Genomic DNA, 13,433 nt, shown 5'->3' with positions numbered 1-13,433 from the left:
TCTCGACCCCTCACCAGCCTTCATCGATCACCTTCCAGTTTGTACTCCGTCCCTCGCCCCCAGCTTTTCATGCTGGCTTCCTTCCCCCTTCCTTTCCAGTCCCGATGAAGGGTCTCTGCCCAAAACATCGACCATTTATTCCCCTGAATAGAAATTGCCTGACCTGCTGAGGTCCTCCAGCTCTTTGTGCGTGTTCCTCTGTGGACAGTAGGCACACCTATCTGATGGACTTCTAAATATAAACCGCGTACAGGTATCTGTTAGAATAAAGGAATGGTTCCGTGGTGTGCTTCATGACTTCAGACCATTGCAAAATTCTTTAGGGGAATGAAGTAATTTTGATGAAGGCTCCACACCTCATCAAGGAGCTCCTGAAAATGGAAGCTTTTAGTTCGAGGAACTGTTGGGATAAAGCCACTTACAAACACAAAATGTGCAGCTGTAGTTAACTTTATATTCTGGAATTCACCTTGAACTTTATTAACAAGGGCTTAATGTCACAAGTACCAAAACCTCTCCTACCTCTTAAAAGAGCTAAACTTCTGCCAACACACACAAAATGCTGGTGGAACACAGCAGGCCAGGCAGCATCTATAGGGAGAAGCGCTGTCAACGCTTCGGGCCGAGACCCTTCGTCAGGACTAACTGAAAGGAAAGATAGTAAGAGATTTGAAAGTGGGGGGGGGAGGGGGAGATCTGAAATGATAGGAGAAGACCGGAGGGGAAGGGATGAAGCTAAGAGCTGGGAAGGTGATTGGCAAAAGGGATACGGAGCTAGAGAAGGGAAAGGATCATGGAGGCCTCGGGAGAAAGAAAGGGGGAGGGGAGCACCAGAGGGAGATGGAGAACAGACAAGGAGCGAGTGATTGTGAGAGGGGCAGAGAGAGAAAAAAAGGAGGGAGAAATAAATAAATCAGGGATGGGGTAAGAAGGGGAGGAGGGGCATTAACAGAAGTTAGAGAAATCAGTGTTCATGCCATCAATATGGAGGTTACCCAGACGGTATGTGCTGTTCTCCAACCTGAGTTTGGATTCATTTTGACAGTAGAGGAGGCCATGGACAGACATATCAGAATGGGAATGGGACGTGGAATTAAAATGTGTGGCCACTGGGAGATCCTGCTTTCTCTGGCGGACCGAGCGTAGGTGTTCAGCGAAACGGTCTCCCAGTCTGCGTCGGGTCTCACCAACATACAAAAGGCCACACCGGGAGCACCGGACGCAGTATACCACACCAGCCGACTCACAGGTGAAGTGTCGCCTCACCTGGAAGGACTGTCTGGAGTCCAGTGATCACACATTTTAATTCCACGTACCATTCCTTTTCTGATATGTTTATCCATGGCCTCTTCTACTGTCAAGATGAAGCCACACTCAGATTGGAGGAACAACACCTTATATTCCGTCTGGGTAACCTCCAACCCGATGGCATGAATATTGACTTCTCTAACTTGCATTAATGCCCCTCCTCCCCTTCTTACCCCATCCCCGATTTATTTATTCCCCCCCTTTTTTTTCTCTCTTTGCCCATCACTCTTTGCCTGCTTTCCATCTCCTCTGGTGCTCCCCTCCCCCTTTCTTTCTCCCTAGGCCTCCCGTCCCATGGTCCTTTCCCTTCTCCAGCTCTGTATCCCTTTTGCCAATCACCTTCCCAGCTCTTAGCTTCACCCCACCCCCTCTTCTCCAATCATTTCGGATTTCCCCCTCCCCCTCTTACTTTCAAATCTCTTACTATCTTTTCTTTCAGTTAGTCCTGACGAAGGATCTCAGCCCGAAACGTCGACAGTGCTTCTCCTTATAGATGCTGCCTGGCCTGCTGTGTTCCGCCAACATTTGTGTGTGTTGCTTGAATTTCCAGCATCTGCAGATTTCCTCGTGTAAACTTCTGCCAGCTTCTTACCAGCTGAACTGAATGTTTGTTTAGCTCACGACATATCAGGCCTCGCCTGTAACATAACATAGCCTTCACAGTACGCCCTGGCGGAGCAGTAACTGCGATCTGCTTCTGCTCGGGATTGACAGTGTAACTGATCTTTGGACCTAAGGAGAAACAGAAGAATGGTTGCATATATTTAAAATAAATTCACGTAAGATTTATATAGATGTCATTCTTATTATCATAATAAGATGATGTCATCTGATACATTGATGCCCAAATTGTCAACTGATACGTTCATTCCCAGGTGGTCAGTAATTTAACAAGGGTTGTACAAAAAGGGCTGGATAGACTTCAGAATGTTTTTTTATTTTTTTGATGTTGCTTTGTCAGCCAATCTGAGTGACAATGTTAATAAACATTCTTTATTCCTTCTGAATTAATCCAGGATTAAAACTCTTAGATACAAGTTGCCTGTGCAATTATTTGTCCTGCTGCCTTTTCCCCACACACTGAACAGAAATGGTAAAATATACTTGTCAAGTACCCCATTCACTTTGTTCTGTTGACTTGAGTTACTTATCTGACTCCAGTTGCCATTTTGGACACATCACTGCGCACATGACTAACATTCTGCTCTCAGAGGCAGTAAGATGTCCATGTTTAGTTTTGAAGTGTGTACAACATAGGCTTGATCACATGTTTAGCCAGTAACTTCCCCATACCTGCATCATTTAGAGCTTCTCTCCAACACTGCACTGATAAACTGACACCAATTTTAAATCACTCCTCCCACTCACCGCCTCCCTCCCTTTATTCTATGCTCAGCCTTCCCCTCCTATCAGATTCCATCAGCCTTTATCACCCCCACCTATCACCTCACAGTTTCCAACATTATTCCCACTCTCCCCTCACCTATCATCCTCACACTTCACAGCCCATCTATCACCAGCCATCCCTCCCCTTCACCTATCATCCTCACACTTCACAGCCCCATCTATCACCAGCCATCCCTCCCCTCACCTATCATCCTCACACTTCACAGCCCCATCTATCACCAGCCATCCCTCCCCTCACCTATCATCCTCACACTTCACAGCCCCATCTATCACCAGCCATCCCTCCCCTTCACCTATCATCCTCACACTTCACAGCCCCATCTATCACCAGCCATCCCTCCCCTCACCTATCACCCTCACACTTCACAGCCCCATCTATCACCAGCCATCCCTCCCCTCACCTATCATCCTCACACTTCACAGCCCCATCTATCACCAGCCATCCCTCCCCTCACCTATCATCCTCACACTTCACAGCCCCATCTATCACCAGCCATCCCTCCCCTCACCTATCATCCTCACACTTCACAGCCCCATCTATCACCAGCCATCCCTCCCCTCACCTATCATCCTCACACTTCACAGCCCCATCTATCACCAGCCATCCCTCCCCTCACCTATCATCCTCACACTTCACAGCCCCATCTATCACCAGCCATCCCTCCCCTCACCTATCATCCTCACACTTCACAGCCCCATCTATCACCAGCCATCCCTCCCCTCACCTATCACCCTCACACTTCACAGCCCCATCTATCACCAGCCATCCCTCCCCTCACCTATCATCCTCACACTTCACAGCCCCATCTATCACCAGCCATCCCTCCCCTCACCTATCATCCTCACACTTCACAGCCCCATCTATCACCAGCCATCCCTCCCCTTCACCTATCATCCTCACACTTCACAGCCCCATCTATCACCAGCCATCCCTCCCCTCACCTATCATCCTCACACTTCACAGCCCCATCTATCACCAGCCATCCCTCCCCTCACCTATCATCCTCACACTTCACAGCCCATCTATCACCAGCCATCCCTCCCCTCACCTATCATCCTCACACTTCACAGCCCCATCTATCACCAGCCATCCCTCCCCTCACCTATCATCCTCACACTTCACAGCCCCATCTATCACCAGCCATCCCTCCCCTCACCTATCATCCTCACACTTCACAGCCCCATCTATCACCAGCCATCCCTCCCCTCACCTATCACCCTCACACTTCACAGCCCCATCTATCACCAGCCATCCCTCCCATCACCTATCATCCTCACACTTCACAGCCCATCTATCACCAGCCATCCCTCCCCTCACCTATCATCCTCACACTTCACAGCCCCATCTATCACCAGCCATCCCTCCCCTCACCTATCACCCTCACACTTCACAGCCCATCTATCACCAGCCATCCTCCCCTTCACCTATCATCCTCACACTTCACAGCCCCATCTATCACCAGCCATCCCTCCCCTCACCTATCATCCTCACACTTCACAGCCCCATCTATCACCAGCCATCCCTCCCCTCACCTATCATCCTCACACTTCACAGCCCCATCTATCACCAGCCATCCCTCCCCTCACCTATCATCCTCACACTTCACAGCCCCATCTATCACCAGCCATCCCTCCCCTCACCTATCATCCTCACACTTCACAGCCCCATCTATCACCAGACATCCCTCCCCTCACCTATCATCCTCACACTTCACAGCCCCATCTATCACCAGCCATCCCTCCCCTCACCTATCATCCTCACACTTCACAGCCCCATCTATCACCAGCCATCCCTCCCCTCACCTATCACCCTCACACTTCACAGCCCCATCTATCACCAGCCATCCCTCCCCTCACCTATCATCCTCACACTTCACAGCCCCATCTATCACCAGCCATCCCTCCCCTCACCTATCATCCTCACACTTCACAGCCCCATCTATCACCAGCCATCCCTCCCCTCACCTATCACCCTCACACTTCACAGCCCCATCTATCACCAGCCATCCCTCCCCTCACCTATCATCCTCACACTTCACAGCCCATCTATCACCAGCCATCCCTCCCCTCACCTATCATCCTCACACTTCACAGCCCCATCTATCACCAGCCATCCCTCCCCTCACCTATCATCCTCACACTTCACAGCCCCATCTATCACCAGCCATCCCTCCCCTCACCTATCATCCTCACACTTCACAGCCCCATCTATCACCAGCCATCCCTCCCCTCACCTATCACCCTCACACTTCACAGCCCCATCTATCACCAGCCATCCCTCCCCTCACCTATCATCCTCACACTTCACAGCCCCATCTATCACCAGCCATCCCTCCCCTCACCTATCATCCTCACACTTCACAGCCCCATCTATCACCAGCCATCCCTCCCCTCACCTATCACCCTCACACTTCACAGCCCCATCTATCACCAGCCATCCCTCCCCTCACCTATCATCCTCACACTTCACAGCCCCATCTATCACCAGCCATCCCTCCCCTCACCTATCACCCCTCACACTTCACAGCCCCATCTATCACCAGCCATCCCTCCCCTCACCTATCATCCTCACACTTCACAGCCCCATCTATCACCAGCCATCCCTCCCCTCACCTATCATCCTCACACTTCACAGCCCCATCTATCACCAGCCATCCCTCCCCTCACCTATCATCCTCACACTTCACAGCCCCATCTATCACCAGCCATCCCTCCCTTCACCTATCATCCTCACACTTCACAGCCCCATCTATCACCAGCCATCCCCTCCCCTCACCTATCATCCTCACACTTCACAGCCCCATCTATCACCAGCCATCCCTCCCCTCACCTATCACCCTCACACTTCACAGCCCCATCTATCACCAGCCATCCCTCCCCTCACCTATCATCCTCACACTTCACAGCCCCATCTATCACCAGCCATCCCTCCCTCACCTATCACCCTCACACTTCACAGCCCCATCTATCACCAGCCATCCCTCCCCTCACCTATCACCCTCACACTTCACAGCCCCATCTATCACCAGCCATCCCTCCCCTCACCTATCATCCTCACACTTCACAGCCCCATCTATCACCAGCCATCCCTCCCCCTCACCTATCATCCTCACACTTCACAGCCCCATCTATCACCAGCCATCCCTCCCCTCACCTATCATCCTCACACTTCACAGCCCATCTATCACCAGCCATCCCTCCCCTCACCTATCATCCTCACACTTCACAGCCCCATCTATCACCAGCCATCCCTCCCCTCACCTATCATCCTCACACTTCACAGCCCCATCTATCACCAGCCATCCCTCCCCTCACCTATCATCCTCACACTTCACAGCCCCATCTATCACCAGCCATCCCTCCCCTTCACCTATCATCCTCACACTTCACAGCCCCATCTATCACCAGCCATCCCTCCCCTCACCTATCATCCTCACACTTCACAGCCCATCTATCACCAGCCATCCCTCCCCTCACCTATCATCCTCACACTTCACAGCCCCATCTATCACCAGCCATCCCTCCCCTCACCTATCATCCTCACACTTCACAGCCCCATCTATCACCAGCCATCCCTCCCCTCACCTATCATCCTCACACTTCACAGCCCCATCTATCACCAGCCATCCCTCCCCTCACCTATCATCCTCACACTTCACAGCCCCATCTATCACCAGCCATCCCTCCCCTCACCTATCATCCTCACACTTCACAGCCCCATCTATCACCAGCCATCCCTCCCCTCACCTATCATCCTCACACTTCACAGCCCCATCTATCACCAGCCATCCCTCCCCTCACCTATCATCCTCACACTTCACAGCCCCATCTATCACCAGCCATCCCTCCCCTCACCTATCATCCTCACACTTCACAGCCCCATCTATCACCAGCCATCCCTCCCCTCACCTATCATCCTCACACTTCACAGCCCCATCTATCACCAGCCATCCCTCCCCTCACCTATCATCCTCACACTTCACAGCCCCATCTATCACCAGCCATCCCTCCACTCACCTATCATCCTCACACTTCACAGCCCCATCTATCACCAGCCATCCCTCCCCTTCACCTATCATCCTCACACTTCACAGCCCCATCTATCACCAGCCATCCCTCCCCTCACCTATCATCCTCACACTTCACAGCCCCATCTATCACCAGCCATCCCTCCCCTCACCTATCATCCTCACACTTCACAGCCCCATCTATCACCAGCCATCCCTCCCCTCACCTATCATCCTCACACTTCACAGCCCCATCTATCACCAGCCATCCCTCCCCTCACCTATCATCCTCACACTTCACAGCCCCATCTATCACCAGCCATCCCTCCCCTCACCTATCATCCTCACACTTCACAGCCCCATCTATCACCAGCCATCCCTCCCCTCACCTATCATCTCACACTTCACAGCCCCATCTATCACCAGCCATCCCTCCCCTCACCTATCATCCTCACACTTCACAGCCCCATCTATCACCAGCCATCCCTCCCCTCACCTATCATCCTCACACTTCACAGCCCCATCTATCACCAGCCATCCCTCCCCTCACCTATCATCCTCACACTTCACAGCCCCATCTATCACCAGCCATCCCTCCCCTCACCTATCATCCTCACACTTCACAGCCCCATCTATCACCAGCCATCCCTCCCCTCACCTATCATCCTCACACTTCACAGCCCCATCTATCACCAGCCATCCCTCCCCTCACCTATCATCCTCACACTTCACAGCCCCATCTATCACCAGCCATCCCTCCCCTCACCTATCATCCTCACACTTCACAGCCCCATCTATCACCAGCCATCCCTCCCCTCACCTATCACCCTCACACTTCACAGCCCCATCTATCACCAGCCATCCCTCCCCTCACCTATCATCCTCACACTTCACAGCCCCATCTATCACCAGCCATCCCTCCCCTCACCTATCATCCTCACACTTCACAGCCCCATCTATCACCAGCCATCCCTCCCCTCACCTATCATCCTCACACTTCACAGCCCCATCTATCACCAGCCATCCCTCCCTCACCTATCATCCTCACACTTCACAGCCCCATCTATCACCAGCCATCCCTCCCCTCACCTATCATCCTCACACTTCACAGCCCCATCTATCACCAGCCATCCCTCCCCTCACCTATCATCCTCACACTTCACAGCCCCATCTATCACCAGCCATCCCTCCCCTCACCTATCACCCTCACACTTCACAGCCCCATCTATCACCAGCCATCCCTCCCCTTCACCTATCATCCTCACACTTCACAGCCCCATCTATCACCAGCCATCCCTCCCCTCACCTATCATCCTCACACTTCACAGCCCCATCTATCACCAGCCATCCCTCCCCTCACCTATCATCCTCACACTTCACAGCCCCATCTATCACCAGCCATCCCTCCCCTCACCTATCACCCTCACACTTCACAGCCCCATCTATCACCAGCCATCCCTCCCCTCACCTATCATCCTCACACTTCACAGCCCCATCTATCACCAGCCATCCCTCCCCTCACCTATCATCCTCACACTTCACAGCCCCATCTATCACCAGCCATCCCTCCCCTCACCTATCATCCTCACACTTCACAGCCCCATCTATCACCAGCCATCCCTCCCCTCACCTATCACCCTCACACTTCACAGCCCCATCTATCACCAGCCATCCCTCCCCTCACCTATCACCCTCACACTTCACAGCCCCATCTATCACCAGCCATCCCTCCCCTCACCTATCATCCTCACACTTCACAGCCCCATCTATCACCAGCCATCCCTCCCCTCACCTATCATCCTCACACTTCACAGCCCCATCTATCACCAGCCATCCCTCCCCTCACCTATCATCCTCACACTTCACAGCCCCATCTATCACCAGCCATCCCTCCCCTCACCTATCATCCTCACACTTCACAGCCCCATCTATCACCAGCCATCCCTCCCCTCACCTATCATCCTCACACTTCACAGCCCCATCTATCACCAGCCATCCCTCCCCTTCACCTATCATCCTCACACTTCACAGCCCCATCTATCACCAGCCATCCCTCCCCTCACCTATCACCCTCACACTTCACAGCCCCATCTATCACCAGCCATCCCTCCCCTCACCTATCATCCTCACACTTCACAGCCCCATCTATCACCAGCCATCCCTCCCCTCACCTATCACCCTCACACTTCACAGCCCCATCTATCACCAGCCATCCCTCCCCTCACCTATCATCCTCACACTTCACAGCCCCATCTATCACCAGCCATCCCTCCCCTCACCTATCATCCTCACACTTCACAGCCCCATCTATCACCAGCCATCCCTCCCCTCACCTATCATCCTCACACTTCACAGCCCCATCTATCACCAGCCATCCTCCCCTTCACCTATCATCCTCACACTTCACAGCCCCATCTATCACCAGCCATCCCTCCCTCACCTATCATCCTCACACTTCACAGCCCCATCTATCACCAGCCATCCCTCCCCTCACCTATCATCCTCACACTTCACAGCCCCATCTATCACCAGCCATCCCTCCCCTCACCTATCACCCTCACACTTCACAGCCCCATCTATCACCAGCCATCCCTCCCCTCACCTATCATCCTCACACTTCACAGCCCCATCTATCACCAGCCATCCCTCCCTTCACCTATCATCCTCACACTTCACAGCCCCATCTATCACCAGCCATCCCCTCCCCTCACCTATCACCCTCACACTTCACAGCCCCATCTATCACCAGCCATCCCTCCCCTCACCTATCATCCTCACACTTCACAGCCCCATCTATCACCAGCCATCCCTCCCCTCACCTATCACCCTCACACTTCACAGCCCCATCTATCACCAGCCATCCCTCCCCTCACCTATCATCCTCACACTTCACAGCCCCATCTATCACCAGCCATCCCTCCCCTCACCTATCATCCTCACACTTCACAGCCCCATCTATCACCAGCCATCCCTCCCTTCACCTATCATCCTCACACTTCACAGCCCCATCTATCACCAGCCATCCCTCCCCTCACCTATCATCCTCACACTTCACAGCCCCATCTATCACCAGCCATCCCTCCCCTCACCTATCATCCTCACACTTCACAGCCCCATCTATCACCAGCCATCCCTCCCCTTCACCTATCATCCTCACACTTCACAGCCCCATCTATCACCAGCCATCCCTCCCCTCACCTATCATCCTCACACTTCACAGCCCCATCTATCACCAGCCATCCCTCCCCTCACCTATCATCCTCACACTTCACAGCCCCATCTATCACCAGCCATCCCTCCCCTCACCTATCATCCTCACACTTCACAGCCCCATCTATCACCAGCCATCCCTCCCCTCACCTATCATCCTCACACTTCACAGCCCCATCTATCACCAGCCATCCCTCCCCTCACCTATCATCCTCACACTTCACAGCCCCATCTATCACCAGCCATCCCTCCCCTCACCTATCATCCTCACACTTCACAGCCCCATCTATCACCAGCCATCCCTCCCCTCACCTATCATCCTCACACTTCACAGCCCCATCTATCACCAGCCATCCCTCCCCTCACCTATCATCCTCACACTTCACAGCCCCATCTATCACCAGCCATCCCTCCCCTCACCTATCATCCTCACACTTCACAGCCCCATCTATCACCAGCCATCCCTCCCCTCACCTATCATCCTCACACTTCACAGCCCCATCTATCACCAGCCATCCCTCCCCTTCACCTATCATCCTCACACTTCACAGCCCCATCTATCACCAGCCATCCCTCCCCTCACCTATCATCCTCACACTTCACAGCCCCATCTATCACCAGCCATCCCTCCCCTCACCTATCATCCTCACACTTCACAGCCCCATCTATCACCAGCCATCCCTCCCCTCACCTCTCATCCTCACACTTCACAGCCCCATCTATCACCAGCCATCCCTCCCCTCACCTATCATCCTCACACTTCACAGCCCCATCTATCACCAGCCATCCCTCCCCTCACCTATCATCCTCACACTTCACAGCCCCATCTATCACCAGCCATCCCTCCCCTCACCTATCACCCTCACACTTCACAGCCCCATCTATCACCAGCCATCCCTCCCCTCACCTATCATCCTCACACTTCACAGCCCCATCTATCACCAGCCATCCCTCCCCTCACCTATCACCCTCACACTTCACAGCCCCATCTATCACCAGCCATCCCTCCCCTCACCTATCATCCTCACACTTCACAGCCCCATCTATCACCAGCCATCCCTCCCCTCACCTATCATCCTCACACTTCACAGCCCCATCTATCACCAGCCATCCCTCCCCTTCACCTATCATCCTCACACTTCACAGCCCCATCTATCACCAGCCATCCCTCCCCTCACCTATCATCCTCACACTTCACAGCCCCATCTATCACCAGCCATCCCTCCCCTCACCTATCATCCTCACACTTCACAGCCCCATCTATCACCAGCCATCCCTCCCTCACCTATCATCCTCACACTTCACAGCCCCATCTATCACCAGCCATCCCTCCCCTCACCTATCATCCTCACACTTCACAGCCCCATCTATCACCAGCCATCCCTCCCCTCACCTATCATCCTCACACTTCACAGCCCCATCTATCACCAGCCATCCCTCCCCTCACCTATCATCCTCACACTTCACAGCCCCATCTATCACCAGCCATCCCTCCCCTCACCTATCATCCTCACACTTCACAGCCCCATCTATCACCAGCCATCCCTCCCCTCACCTATCATCCTCACACTTCACAGCCCCATCTATCACCAGCCATCCCTCCCCTCACCTATCATCCTCACACTTCACAGCCCCATCTATCACCAGCCATCCCTCCCCTCACCTATCATCCTCACACTTCACAGCCCCATCTATCACCAGCCATCCCTCCCCTCACCTATCACCCTCACACTTCACAGCCCCATCTATCACCAGCCATCCCTCCCCTCACCTATCATCCTCACACTTCACAGCCCCATCTATCACCAGCCATCCCTCCCCTTCACCTATCATCCTCACACTTCACAGCCCCATCTATCACCAGCCATCCCTCCCCTCACCTATCATCCTCACACTTCACAGCCCCATCTATCACCAGCCATCCCTCCCCTCACCTATCATCCTCACACTTCACAGCCCCATCTATCACCAGCCATCCCTCCCCTCACCTATCATCCTCACACTTCACAGCCCCATCTATCACCAGCCATCCCTCCCCTCACCTATCATCCTCACACTTCACAGCCCCATCTATCACCAGCCATCCCTCCCCTCACCTATCATCCTCACACTTCACAGCCCCATCTATCACCAGCCATCCCTCCCCTCACCTATCATCCTCACACTTCACAGCCCCATCTATCACCAGCCATCCCTCCCCTCACCTATCATCCTCACACTTCACAGCCCCATCTATCACCAGCCATCCCTCCCCTCACCTATCACCCTCACACTTCACAGCCCCATCTATCACCAGCCATCCCTCCCCTCACCTATCATCCTCACACTTCACAGCCCCATCTATCACCAGCCATCCCTCCCCTCACCTATCACCCTCACACTTCACAGCCCCATCTATCACCAGCCATCCCTCCCCTCACCTATCATCCTCACCTTCACAGCCCCATCTATCACCAGCCATCCCTCCCCTCACCTATCATCCTCACACTTCACAGCCCCATCTATCACCAGCCATCCCTCCCCTCACCTATCATCCTCACACTTCACAGCCCCATCTATCACCAGCCATCCCTCCCCTCACCTATCATCCTCACACTTCACAGCCCCATCTATCACCAGCCATCCCTCCCCTCACCTATCATCCTCACACTTCACAGCCCCATCTATCACCAGCCATCCCTCCCCTCACCTATCACCCTCACACTTCACAGCCCCCATCTATCACCAGCCATCCCTCCCCTCACCTATCATCCTCACACTTCACAGCCCATCTATCACCAGCCACCCTCCCCTCACCTATCACCCTCACACTTCACAGCCCCATCTATCACCAGCCATCCCTCCCCTCACCTATCATCCTCACACTTCACAGCCCCATCTATCACCAGCCATCCCTCCCCTCACCTATCATCCCTCACACTTCACAGCCCCATCTATCACCAGCCATCCCTCCCCTCACCTATCATCCTCACACTTCACAGCCCCATCTATCACCAGCCATCCCTCCCCTCACCTATCATCCTCACACTTCACAGCCCCATCTATCACCAGCCATCCCTCCCCTCACCTATCATCCTCACACTTCACAGCCCCATCTATCACCAGCCATCCCTCCCCTCACCTATCATCCTCACACTTCACAGCCCCATCTATCACCAGCCATCCCTCCCCTCACCTATCATCCTCACACTTCACAGCCCCATCTATCACCAGCCATCCTCCCCTCACCTATCATCCTCACACTTCACAGCCCCATCTATCACCAGCCATCCCTCCCCTCACCTATCATCCTCACACTTCACAGCCCATCTATCACCAGCCATCCCTCCCCTCACCTATCATCCTCACACTTCACAGCCCCATCTATCACCAGCCATCCCTCCCCTCACCTATCATCCTCACACTTCACAGCCCCATCTATCACCAGCCATCCTCCCCTCACCTATCATCCTCACACTTCACAGCCCCATCTATCACCAGCCATCCCTCCCCTCACCTATC

At 53.7% G+C, this 13,433-nt stretch overlaps 1 protein-coding gene across 1 annotated transcript in view; it reads right to left on the bottom strand.

Annotated features, from left to right (window-relative positions):
* LOC132378056 (interleukin-17 receptor E-like) overlaps positions 1-13,433 on the bottom strand; it is a 102,702-nt gene that overhangs the window by 48,802 nt on the left and 40,467 nt on the right. Inside the window, exon 7 of the mRNA XM_059944721.1 lies at positions 1,901-2,040. Within this exon, the coding sequence (XP_059800704.1) occupies positions 1,901-2,040 (140 nt within the window). The remainder of the gene's footprint in view (positions 1-1,900; positions 2,041-13,433) is intronic.

Source organism: Hypanus sabinus, chromosome 19 (assembly GCF_030144855.1).
Source record: "Hypanus sabinus isolate sHypSab1 chromosome 19, sHypSab1.hap1, whole genome shotgun sequence".
In the NCBI taxonomy this organism is placed as follows: domain Eukaryota; kingdom Metazoa; phylum Chordata; class Chondrichthyes; order Myliobatiformes; family Dasyatidae; genus Hypanus; species Hypanus sabinus.
The sequence above is the reverse complement of the archived record's forward strand: the minus strand, read 5'-3'. Positions and strand labels throughout refer to the sequence as shown.